General features: G+C 31.1%; 2 protein-coding genes across 2 annotated transcripts; one reads left to right on the top strand and one right to left on the bottom strand.

Annotated features, from left to right (window-relative positions):
• Positions 1-723: 723 nt before the first annotated feature.
• N7537_010128 (uncharacterized protein) lies at positions 724-1182 on the top strand (the record flags this gene model as incomplete). Its single annotated transcript, XM_056901182.1, has 2 exons — positions 724-917; positions 1050-1182. Coding segments are annotated over 2 exons (327 nt in total), but the record flags the coding sequence as incomplete, so codon positions are not given.
• A 7083-nt stretch (positions 1183-8265) lies between these two features.
• Positions 8266-9889, bottom strand: N7537_010127 (uncharacterized protein; the record flags this gene model as incomplete). Its single annotated transcript, XM_056901181.1, has 6 exons — positions 8266-8328; positions 8416-8480; positions 8644-8792; positions 9322-9370; positions 9580-9639; positions 9700-9889. Coding segments are annotated over 6 exons (576 nt in total), but the record flags the coding sequence as incomplete, so codon positions are not given.
• Between the last annotated feature and the right edge of the window lie 3056 nt (positions 9890-12945).

The following is a 12945-nucleotide window of genomic DNA, read 5'->3' as shown; positions in this document are numbered from 1 at the left end:
TACAGTCTTATTTAGTTAGAACTCGGTATTAATATAGGGGAAAGGGTATCTTATATATAAGCGAATAGGTACTAAGTCTTTAGTAAAACGACCTAAGTCCGAAGGGGTAGAAAAGGTAGGCTTTTTATTTACTATTAAAGGCTTAGCGCCTTTCGTAGATTTATATATACTACTTTTATTAGGGTCTAGGCCCCTAAATAAGACTATCGCGCGCTAGTTGCCTAGTAGGGAGAAGAGGCGGGATATATAGTTTAAAAGTAAATAGCGAAATTTTAAATATATTATATTCTCTATTTTAGAGTCTTAGTAATAGGTAAATCTAGAAATTTAGCTAAGGGTATAATTTTCTCTTTTTATATATACCCTAAAATATAGGTATAGTTATTTAGGTTATATACCTTTAGTTAAAATTAGTTTTCGGGGATAAGATACTAAAGCCGTCGTAATAAGCGCTAAGCGGTTTTATTCTCGATATACTACTTTATTTATTTTAAGCTATATATTAAGAGTAGTATATTATAAGTATTATATAAGTAATTTAAAATACCTAGATATACCCGTAGCGGCTATTAAAGGACTACGGTAGGCTAGTAATAAAAAAAGACGGAGTAGGGGGCTTAACCCGATTCTAAATAGGTTTTCTATATAGAAAACCTATTTAGAATCGGGTAAAGCTTATATATATAGTACCCTACCGCTAATATAAGATTAGTATCCTACTAGCAAAAGTACGATTATAAGATCGGTCGATTAGCTACTAGTAATCTTATTCTTTTACTACCCTATATATACCTACTAATTCCTATATCGTCCGACTATTTACTTAGGTTTTTAGTAACTACTATAGATATCGTAGAAAGTAGAATATTAGTAAATAGTCTTCTTTCTATTTATAATAAAGCTATAGAAGAGGGAAGGTATCGACTAGATAAGTCTAAGTTCTAGAATAATACTATAAGCCTCCTTCGATAATTTATCTAAAGCTTTAATCCTTATCTAAGTAGGAAAATATCAAAGTATTAAAAAGTATATATAAGTATATTCCCTAGCGTATCCGATATACTTCTTATTAGTCCGCTATTAAGAAGGCTATTGTATATTCCTTATAATAACTCTAACCTCTATAAATCGTCTAAGACCTATAGGATAAGCGTAAATCGCTTTTCCCTTTATACTTACTAGTAAGTAGCGAGGAGAGTAGTAGAGGTTCTTTAAGCACTTATTAAATTAGGCCTTTCCTTAGCTATATCCTAAATTTATTATAAATATATCCGCTCGCCGATTTCTATAAACTACTCGTCTTATACGAAAATTAATAGTAGCTAGGAAAAATCCGCCTCCGGATTTATTATATAGCGTTCTTCCGCTTAAAGAATACTGTATAACTAGGTACCTAGTACTAATACGATAATACTTCGATATTTATAGCCTATCTTATAGGAGGTTCGGGCTATAGAGACTTACTTTCCGATATTAAACGCCGCGTACGATATTAGGTTAGCCTAGGAGAGCGATATAGTCTACTAGCTAATAACCTCGGAGGGCTAGGGGCGTTATATCTCCTTCTAGAAGAAGGTAGTAAGTCGATATAAGTAATAACCTAAGGGAGAGAGAAGTAGCTTTACTAATAATATTATAGCTAGACTAAAGAGCTTCCTAAATTAGCGAATAGGCCTAGACGACTTATTATATTAAATTATCTAAGGTAGAAAGGATTACTAGAAGAAGCTAAGATATATAGTCTTTATACCTTAGTAGAGGACGAGACTATAAAGGTCCTAAGGCCGATTAAAGCCTTACTAGATCGAGTAATAGAAAGTTAACTATTAGAGGCAAATACCTATATAGTAGATAAAAACCGATAGTCTAATATAACTAGATCTAGTTAGCTATAGCCGGATATTCCTTAGTCTCGTCGGCCTAGTACCTATATACCTAGTATAAGGGTAGAGGCTTTTTCTTATATTAATTTAGCGATACCGTCTTTTCAATCTAGAGCACTAGTTATTATATAAGTTGCTCCGACCGTAGAATCACTATATAACGCTATTTATAGTAGTTAATCGACTTCTAAAATAGTATAAGATATAAAGGAGTTATATTATAAGCCTTCGCTTATATAAATATTATCGTAAAATCGGCCGGACCTTACGATATTATAATATCCTACCTATAGGCTTAAACTTATATTTATAATAACGGAATCTAGATTATATAAAATACGTATACCCTATTTTAGAAATATAGTAGTAGAAAACAGTACCTAATTTAATATAGCGTAAAATAATTAAGTTATAAGTCACTATTCTTAGCCCTCGGGTTAAGAATAACCTCTTATTTTTAATAAGTAATATTCCGACCTAATAAGCGCTACGAGTAACTAAATAGTAATAATTATACCGGTAGACTTTCCTTAAGCTTTTATAGTAATATCTACCTCGATACCTATAGATTACCCTTAGCTATTTCTATACTAATAAGGAACCGTTACTCCTATAAATTACCCTCTAATATTTCCTTATAACCTATCTTAATATCTTTAGTTAACCGGACCCTTAGCTAAGAGTATAAAATTTATAATTCCGTATATTATATTATATAGAAGTCGGTAGAAGAGCGAGAATAAAATATAAAGCTAGTAGGAGGATAGGTTCGCGTTAAAAAACTACTAGGGTATTAGGAATAAGTAGAGGCTAGGAAGGCTTAGATAGTAACCGAGGGTAGCCTAAGATAATCGTTACTAGTATAATATACCCTTACTTTCTAATTCCCTCCTTCTCTATAAACTTAGTTTCCTCTAATACCTTCTATACTTAAAACCCGTACTATTAAAGATAATTAGGTAACTTACTAGAAGCCTTTACTAATAGCGGCTTTAGGCTATTATTATTATAAAAATAGATATTTAGGTTGTCTTTATCCTTTTTCTAGCTAGTACTTTTAAAAAAGATAGCTAACTTATCTATATTTAATTAAGTTATACCGTATAGGAGGCTAATTAGGTCTTATAGGATACGTAAGGATAGGGTAGACGATCTAATATAAATAATAAAAAATCATCTACTAGAAATAAGCTAGATAAGTATATAAGCGTATAAATTTTACTACTAAACTTACCTTTAGTATTAAAGGTTCGCTTTCGTAGGGAAATCGGATCTTAGTAAAAAGTTATCGCGGGGTACGGAATATAACGTTAGATTTTTTAAGCCTAATAAAGTAGGGTTTTTGCCTAATTCGTACCTCTTAGGCGATAAGTACTAGGTATTTTATCTCCGAGAATAATAGTATAAAAGGGTTAATTAATCTAACCAATTTTCTATTATTAGAATAAAACTATACTTTTTATAATCTAAATAGGTATTATAACCGCTAGAAAGCGGTAGAATTAAAAGGAAATAAAGCGGATATTTATATAATAAAAAGTGCCTCTACCGGTCTTACTTAAACCTAGTCCTATAATATCTTTTTATATATATATATATATATATAAATAACTAGATCGTTAGCTACTATATTATCGGCGCTTTCTAATAGGATTTATCCGACTTAGTATCCTATTTTAGTAGAAAATTTTATCCTTATATTTAAAAGCTAACTAAACGAAAATATCGATCGTTATATTCCTCTTAGCGGTTATAGCTTATATAGTACCTAGTTCAAACTTACTCGTACGAAGGTACTACCTTAGGCCTATAGAAAGAAGTTTCCCGCGAGGTATAGGTATATAGAATTTTACGGAAGGCTTAAGGATCCGCTATACCTATATTTCTAGATTTAAGGGAGGGCGTTACTATAACTATTTCTATACTTCTATAGATAGAGCTCGGTAATTTAATCTATTTTTATAAAAGATTTTATTTTTCACTAGTAGAATATATCTTTTAATAATCCGGTTTTAATCTATCTAAAAGAGCTTAAAATCGTAGACCTTTACTCGCTAATCTACTAATATACGTATAAGCCTACTTTCTTAATTCCCTTTTTCTTTTTAGGTATTAGGCAATAACTTAATCTATATATATTATCGAATACTAAGTCCGAATATATAGTAGAAACTAGATAATATACCGGAAATATTATATAATATTAAGTACTAGGTATACTATATAAAAGTGAATAAATAGTTAGTTATTATAGTCCGTATAGATTATTAAAATAGCGGGTTTATACTATAAATTGTTTGTATACTAGCTTTCTATTATATATCCTTATTTTAGCTACGAAGGACGATTTAGATATTAGTTTAGCTAAAAGCGACTATAATATAATTAGCCTATCGCTTTATAGCGTTTAGAGTACTACTAGTCTAAATTAGGTTAATAGAGTAAATTAATTAGTAATAGAACAATATAGATAATACTCTAAGCTTTTAGATAGCCTAGTAGCGGCGAACGTTTAGCGGAATATACTAGGATACTTTTTAGCTTAACCTTTTGTAGGAGGAGAACCCTTATCCCTTTAACCCCTATCGAGTATATCCCCCGCTTTCTATATATAACTAGTAGTTTCTCCCGGATAGAATAGCGTACTATTTATTAGCCCTAAAGGAAGGTTCTAGGTCCGTTTTTACCTTTTCTACGTCTATATTATCCGCGTTAATAACGAATTTAGTATTAGGCGACTAATTTAAGCGTCTTTAATTATTAGATATACTTTACTTTTAGGACTCTAGATCCTTATAATTTAAAGGTAGAGGTTACGAGAAGTATATATATATAATATATAGTAAAGCTTTAAGTAATAATAGCGATAGCGTTTTAGATATTAACTTAATAGGTATCCTATATATTTCTCGTATATACGACTTAACCTCGCGCTAATATATAAACTTTTATATCGTTATTTTAGCTAATAGCTACGTTAGTTAGCGAGTTACTCTAAGTTATAGCTCTACTTAGTTCGACTCTAGCTAGCTATATTAGCCTTTACCCCCTAATATAACTAAAAGCTAGTAGCTTAGTAATACGTAACTATAGTAGTCCTAATTTATCGGTTATATAGGTTATTAGCTAACTCCTCCCCGGCGTTTCTTAGGTAGCTAGTCGCTAACTTATAACGCGAAATACCTATATAAAGAGGGGTAAAAGAGGGGAAGGTTTAATATCCGCTAAACAAATATACGCGTACTTCTATTAGCGATTCGCGGGGTATTAGAGCCTATTTAATATAGGTTACTTCGTATAGAACTAAAGCTACTTAATTTCCTTTAAGCCTATAGTACTAAGAAATCACGTATTCTTAATTATAAATATACCGAACCTTTTACTCTAAAGAGCTACCTATTTCTAAATATATTATTACCGAGTTAGGGTTTATAACTATAGCTACTATAATAAAACGCTAAAAACGGTATATAGCCCTATAAAGCGAGAAAAGAAAGCTTATATACTTAGAAGTTACGAAGATACTTTAACTAGCGGTTTAGCCTAGTATAGAATTAGCGGCTATAATAAGAAATCTAACTTAAGACGAGAGGGGCTAGGTAGGAAATTCTTATTTAATTACAAGACTAGGGACTAAAATAAAGTATAGGTTCGAGGACTAACGGTGATTTTAACGAAGATAATATAGAATAGGATTATATTTAAATATAGTAATAGGATTTATTAATTTTTTAGTTAGGGGTAAGCTTAATATAAATACCTACCTTTAATTATAATACGAATATTCTAAATAAACTATAAATTAATTAATATACTAATAAATTTTTAACTAAGAAATTCCCTTAGATAGAGTCTACCTATTACGAACATTCTCTTTAGTAAGATAATCCGTAACTAACCTAAGAATTCCTATAAAAGGGCTATTCCTAGCGTTTAACGTAATCTCTATTAAAAGCTTTCTATAGGCCTAAATATTATTCAATCGACGTATTTAGAATAGAAGATTAAAGGGTGATATTTTATCCCGTATCTCTAGAGTACGCTACTTATACGTTACTCTACCGATACCGCTTATATTAATAATAACTATATTACTATTATCGTTAAGAATAATATTTAAAGGCTTTATATCTATATAAGTTTTCTCTATATAATAAAAAATATCTAAAGTATTCCTAATTTAGATAGCCTATCGCTCCTAATCGAATTCCCTAATACGCTTTTTATTAAAAATACGTTATAAGGAGCTACCGCTATAATACTCTAATAGAATCCCGCTAATAACTATTTATTTAATACAATTTTAGGAGGTCGCGTATAGGTTAGCGAATACTATAATACTAGCTAGCTAGACGATCCCTACTATACCTTTAAATTATTCGAGATTTTTAAGTTCTTTTTATATAATATCCGAATCGTATAGTTAGTAAAAGGGCCGATTAACTACCTTAAGAATATATAGTTTTCTATCGCGCTTATATAAAACCTAGAATACTCCGTCGGTGATTTTATCCTCTTTCTTTAATTCGGCGATATTAATAGCTTAAAAAGACGGAAATTAGAAGTATAGCGGATAAACTACTCTTAATAGGTCCTCCCGAATATAGAATTATAGATTTTTAATAAGTTTTATAAACCGATTAGTATCTTTTAGTTCGCGATATAGCTTTATAGGCTTATTTATTTCCGGGTCTCCGTTTAAGACTATTTTAGTTAAAGTATTATCTAGAAGAGCTAACAATCGAAAATCAATTAATCTTATAAAGTCTTAGAATTTATTTTATCGTTCGCGTTTTAATTTAATTTACTCTAGCTTAGTATTATAGGTAAAATAGGATATCGCGCCCTTAAAAGTTACTCTAATCTACTATTTTTTATCTTAAGAATAGTAGACTAGAGTCTAAGAGCGACTATTAGGCTTAAGCTTCCCTTTAGCTCGAAAGTCCCTATCTTTATAGTACGATATTAATTTAAAGTTAGGAGTCGTAATAAGAGGAGCTACTATAGCTAGTATTTTAACGTCGAAGGTATAATCGATAGATAAGATAGTTTTTCTTTTTCTTTTTTAGATTAAGGATATATAGGAAAGGCGTTTAAAGAGAAAGATTTAGTCGAGGGGTAGGTCTTTTATTCCCTCCCTAGTAAATATTTACTACGTGACTTTAAGTACGGTTATAAGATTACTAAGAAAGGGCCTAATATAACCTACTAAGTCCCTAATTTATTATTATATTAGCTAGTACTCGGTCTACTTTTCCGCTAATAAATACCTAAAGCGGTCCTTTAGTAGGTAAAGATTATCGTAAAATATAAAGAATCTTAAAGGGAAAAAGGGGTATAATTATCTAAAAATTACGATAAAATTCTATTCCGATAGCTCTAAATAATCGCGATAAACCCGGTACGCCCTAATAAAATAGCTACTAACCTAACTATAGCGCTAATTATAGCTAGATAGAGAATAAAGGAATAGCGTAAAGGTCTCTAAGATAGAAAAAGTAGAATTTAACGCTTATATTTAAAGACTATAAGCGTTAGAAGTATACCGCCGTAAGTATATTTTATATAGGATAGATAAATCGTAAAAATTATATTTTTAGTCTATTAGATATAATATCCTAAAATGCCTTTTCACTCTATTATAGTCGGAGTATATCTTAGGGTATTAGAAGTATACAAATATTTACTCTATATTCCGGATATACTCCTAGCTAGTAGTAGTACGTTCATTTTCCTACGACGTAGTCGGCGGCGTATTAGGTTTTATCTTTCGAGCTAATAAAGAGGGAACTATATTATTATTATCGGATAGTATAGAGCGCTTCTATTGTCCCTAAAGGGGCCTACCCTCCTAAAAGCTATAGTATTATATTCTAGTAGTAATAGCTTTATTACGCCGCGTTTATTCGTCTTCTAATAAATCGGTAGTAAGCTAAGTAAAGAACGTCTCTATAAGAAGAATCTACTCCGACGGCATTTTAAACTCCTTCTATAATACCTCGCGCGTAGGCTTATTACTAATAGCCCTACTAGTAAGCTATCTTTTAATATTAATTACTACCTATTTCCGACTAAAATCGCGGCGTATTTCTTTCCGCCGTTTATCTTATAGACGCCGGCGTAAATTATAGACTTATCGCTTCTAGTCCTCTAGTATCGCTTATAATACTAGGTTATAAGAGCAATTAATATACTAGATCTCTAAATCGAGTTACTAGTATATAGCTAATTATAGTTCTAGGTCTTTCTTTACTAATTCCCGGTTAGCGTCGCTTAGGTATCGTAGTCGCCGCCGATTAATCTAACGGCTTATCCGGGTTATAGCCTTTAAGAACTCTTCGTCTAGATTAAGGCTATATATAATCTCTTATAAGCTAGTATACTAATAGGGACGATAATATTTAATAAAAGTTCTACTAGTAGCGTAGGCTATAATTATATTACGCTATACTTTACTAATAAAACCTAGATAGAAGAGTTAGCCCGCTTATCTAGAGAAAATTAGAATCTTAGGTATTTATAGTTTACTTACTACTCTTATTAAGTAAATTACCTCCTCCGTATCGAAATTAGTAAGAGAAGAAATAATTAAGGAAGCTATATATCTTACTAGATATCCTAAGTTATACGTCGAGTATACTACTATTTATAGGCGTCTCCTATAAAATATAGGGCTAGCTATAGATTATTTTAATCTTTAGGAAGATATAGTAATTATCTATCTCTTTCTTTAAAGGAAGTAGTATTTTCTATCGACTACCCTCGATAAGTAGTCTCCGAAAGTCTTCTATCGATATTAAGTAAGGCGCTTTAAAGGCGTAGATATAAAATAATATAATAAAAAGTAGGATATATAGGCTAAAGATAAGCGATATACTATAGACAATCTTAGGTAGTATAAACGTATTACTAAGTAATATCGATTAGTTAGTCTAATTATAGCAAACAAATATAACTTAGGTACTACCTATAGCTTCGATATACCTAGGACGCTTTTTATAAACTAGGGCTTAAGTTCGATTATCGGCTTAGGAGGTCCTCTATATAGGTCCTACTAGAGCGATATTTATAGATACTTAAACTAAAGGTTAAGTATTACCTATTTTCGGTTAATAGTAAATAACCTAATAGTATTATATAGATATAGGATAATACGCTAAAACCCTAGGTAGAATCGCTTCTCCTATATTTAAAGGATTATCTTATTAAATAGAATTATATCTTCGATATATACTAGGATATTTATATATAGTTATCTATTTAGACCGCGCTTATCTATTAAGTATCTTATACCCTATTAATCTTCGTTAGCGTAAGCCTCCTATAGACGATTAGGAGAGAGATCGAAATAAACCGTATAAACGGCCTCGCCTATCTCTTTACTTATCTCGGTTTTAGTAACTCGCTAGTAGTAAATTCGGAAGTACTTCTAATCTACTTTAAAGGCGCTAGCCTTTCTATAGCCTTTCTAGCGGCGACTATCGGGACTATACTTTAGCTTTAGATACTAATTAAGAAATCGATATATATTATTTAGTAACGCTTTATATAGTATATCCTCTATAACCCCCTACTTATAATTAGTAGATTATTCTATTACTTTTATTTAGTAGTACCTAAAATAAGGTAAGTCGGTTAATTAATATTAATATAATATAAGCTTTTAACGATATCCTAATTACTTACTAAGCCTAACGCTCTTTTAGTCGAAGTTTTAACTTCTTTATTTTATTAGATCGGCCGTAATCCTCCGGTACTTAGGCTAGGTCCTTATCCGTATTATTATCGGGTACTTAGTATCGGGCTTAGTAGATACGTTCTATATTCGATAGGTCTATTAGTAAAGATTTTGTTCTAGTCTTTAGGCTTAGCTTCTTCCGAATAATCGTTCGACCCGCTAAAGGGGAGCGCTCCGGCTTAGTAAGATTAGTCTTAGAGGAATCGGGCTCGAACGGTCTATTATTATCGGTATCGATAGGAGAGGTATAAGAGGATTCGCTTGTAATTCTATAGTTACTGGTATTAGGCGTTATCCGACGATATATAGCTAATCAATTTCGCCGAGCGTATAAAGGAACTACCGACTAAGTAGAAGAAAGCACGATAGAATATCAAAGGGAGATTTTTAGAGTAGTATTTTAAATCGAAATAAGGATAGTATTAGACGGAGAATAGGTAGGAAGGGGATATTTATAGCGATAGCGGCTAGGAGCTAGCTAGAGTATAGCTAGTATAGTGCTAAAGGAGGCTATTTTTAGCGCCCCCCTCCCTAGTAGGCGTAGTAGAGCTACTAATAAGCCCTTAAGGAATTAAGGATATTAGCGCGTACGGAATCGTAGCCTAAGGCATAAAGTAGTAAGTGGTATGGTATGTGGTCGAAGGAGGCGGGAGCGTGGCGGAGGGAGGTTGCTAAAAGACGGCTATTTTCGGCCTTACCTACAGCCGAAAAAGGCAGCCAAATAGCAAAACGCAATTCTTATCGAGTAGAAAAAACTATCAAATATATTATACGAAATTATTATTTTCTAAATATATAACGAAAGATTCGATTCTATATCCGCGTTTATAATATATACTAAAGAAATAAACCTATATAATATATATCTTATAAAGAATTATAGTTATCTAAGATACTAACCTAGCTATAGGAATAGATTATAATAGACTTTATTATAAAGTTACTAATCTTAGATAGATATAATATAATTATAGTTATAGTCGATAGGCTTACTAAATATATCTATATAATTCCGACTATAGAAACTATCGATACTAATTAAATAGCGAATATTATACTTCGATATATAGTTATAAACTATAGAATACCGAGTAAGATTATATCGGATAGAGATAAGCTATTTATATCGAATATATAGAAGTCTTTTATAGACTAGATAGATATTAAGCTTAGACTCTCTACTATATACTATCTATAGACTAACGGTTAGATAAAAAGAGTAAATTAGATAGTAAAATAGTACTTATAATACTATATAAATTACTAATAAGATAACTAGATAGGACTATTACTAATAGTATAGCTAGTATATAATAATATAGTATACTTTACGACTAACAAAATACTATTCTTTACGAATTATAGATATAATCTAATAGTATTTAGAGAACTAATTAATAAGATAGTTATAGTAGAATTAGCGAGGCTAAAGGCTAGCGGACTAAGAAAGTTATATATATAACTAGCTAGAGATATTAACTTTATTAATCTATATATAAAGAAATACTATAACGACTACTATAGAGAGGGACCTAACTTTAAAAAGGGAGAAAAGGTTTATCTATTATAATATAATATTAAAATTAAGCGATCTAGTAATAAATTAGACTACCTATAACTAGGACTGTTTAAAATTAAGAAAAAATTAGGACTAGTAAATTATCGCTTAAAGCTACCCGAAAGTATATAAAAACTTTATATAATATTTTATATCTTATTACTCGAACTAGTACTAAATAATATCGAAATTATAATTAATATAGAAATCGAGGAAACCGAAGATAAATATAAAGTCGAATAAATCCTATCGGATAGATAGTATAATAATTAGTAATAACTCTTAGTTTAGTAGAAAGGGTATCCTATCTTAGAAAATATATAGGAACCTATCTAGAACCTAAGGGGCTACTACTAGCTTATTTAATAGTATTACTAATAGGCGAAAAGAACCCTTATATAATAGAAAGCGAGAAGGGTATAAAACCGGATTTATCCTAAAAAGAAATAGGGAGATTAGTAATCTCCGCTAATATCTAATTAAAGTTCGGATAATCGGTAATAGTAGTAAGCTACTTAAGGTTAAGAGTAGAAGGGGAAGCCTACTCTAGGGATATTTACTTTTTATTAAGAATTTAAAGGAGTTTAGTATTATATTCTAATTTTTTAAAACCCTTTTATTTTAAGAAGGATATTTATTTATATAACCGATATTATCTAGATATTACTTCTTAATATTATTTTTATTTATTTAATAATTTTTAATATAACTCTATAAGATAAGCTTATAGTTCGCTTAACTCGGGTACTAATAAATCGAGTTTACTTTTATTCGTTTTAAGATCCGAAAAAAGTTTAGTTTCGGTATAATATAATAAATCCTATTCCTAACTAGTATAAAAGTTACGCTTATATAAGCGACCCGCGCGAGTATACGAGGTATATTTCGAATATTAATAAGAACGGTCTATTAGATAAGTATTACGCACTAGCTAACTGGTCACAGTTAGGTTAGATGGGTTCAGGGTATACTTGCCTTAATACTCCTCGAATAGTCTAACGTCAATGATCGGGTCTCAACTAAGCTATTGCCGTATAGGGCCTTACTATAGCCTAAGTCCTTTTGAGCGATTAAGGAACTGATACTAGGTAGAGCGCCGAGTAGATCTATACCGGGGTATTGGTCTACTCGTAAGTATTGTTAAGTTATAATTAAGTAAAGAGTTATAGTAATCCAAAAGGTAAATATAAGTAACAATATATGATTGAAGACGAAGAACTAAACTAAGTATATAAGGGAGTGTCCTTATATATCCTTCGTTTCCTACTCCCTAAGTAACTCCCTTAGAGTTACTACGGGGAGTCGCTAGTAACTCCCCGGATATACTCCCTAGGAGTAGGTCCTAGAGTTACGGTTACGTATTCTAGGCGGTTATAGGTAATCGATATTATTATAAGGTAGAATTGCTATTTGCCCTGTGAGGGCCGGTAATAGCTACCTTCCGGCGAACCCTTTTCTACTAGATACGTTATATATAATCTCGATCTATTAGCTCTCGATAGCCTATTAGTATACTTATAGATTACTACTAATTAGTGATAGATAGGTCCGTAATATTACCTCCCCTCTTCCTAGGAGTTTCGTCCCCGAGACTTATAAAGCTACGGTTCCCCCCTCTAGTAAGTAATACCGTTTTTTTTTTTTTTTTTTTTTATATTACTTCTATATTATACCTATATCTAACGAGGTACGTAAGAAGAATAGATTATATTAATATAATACTATTCTCGTAGCCGGTTCCGTTATCGATACTCCTTATAAGTATT

This window comes from Penicillium hordei (genome assembly GCF_028827395.1).
Source record: "Penicillium hordei strain IBT 12815 chromosome Unknown utg000005l_segment0_segment0, whole genome shotgun sequence".
NCBI lineage: Eukaryota > Fungi > Ascomycota > Eurotiomycetes > Eurotiales > Aspergillaceae > Penicillium > Penicillium hordei.
This window is presented reverse-complemented; position numbering and strand designations above follow the sequence as displayed.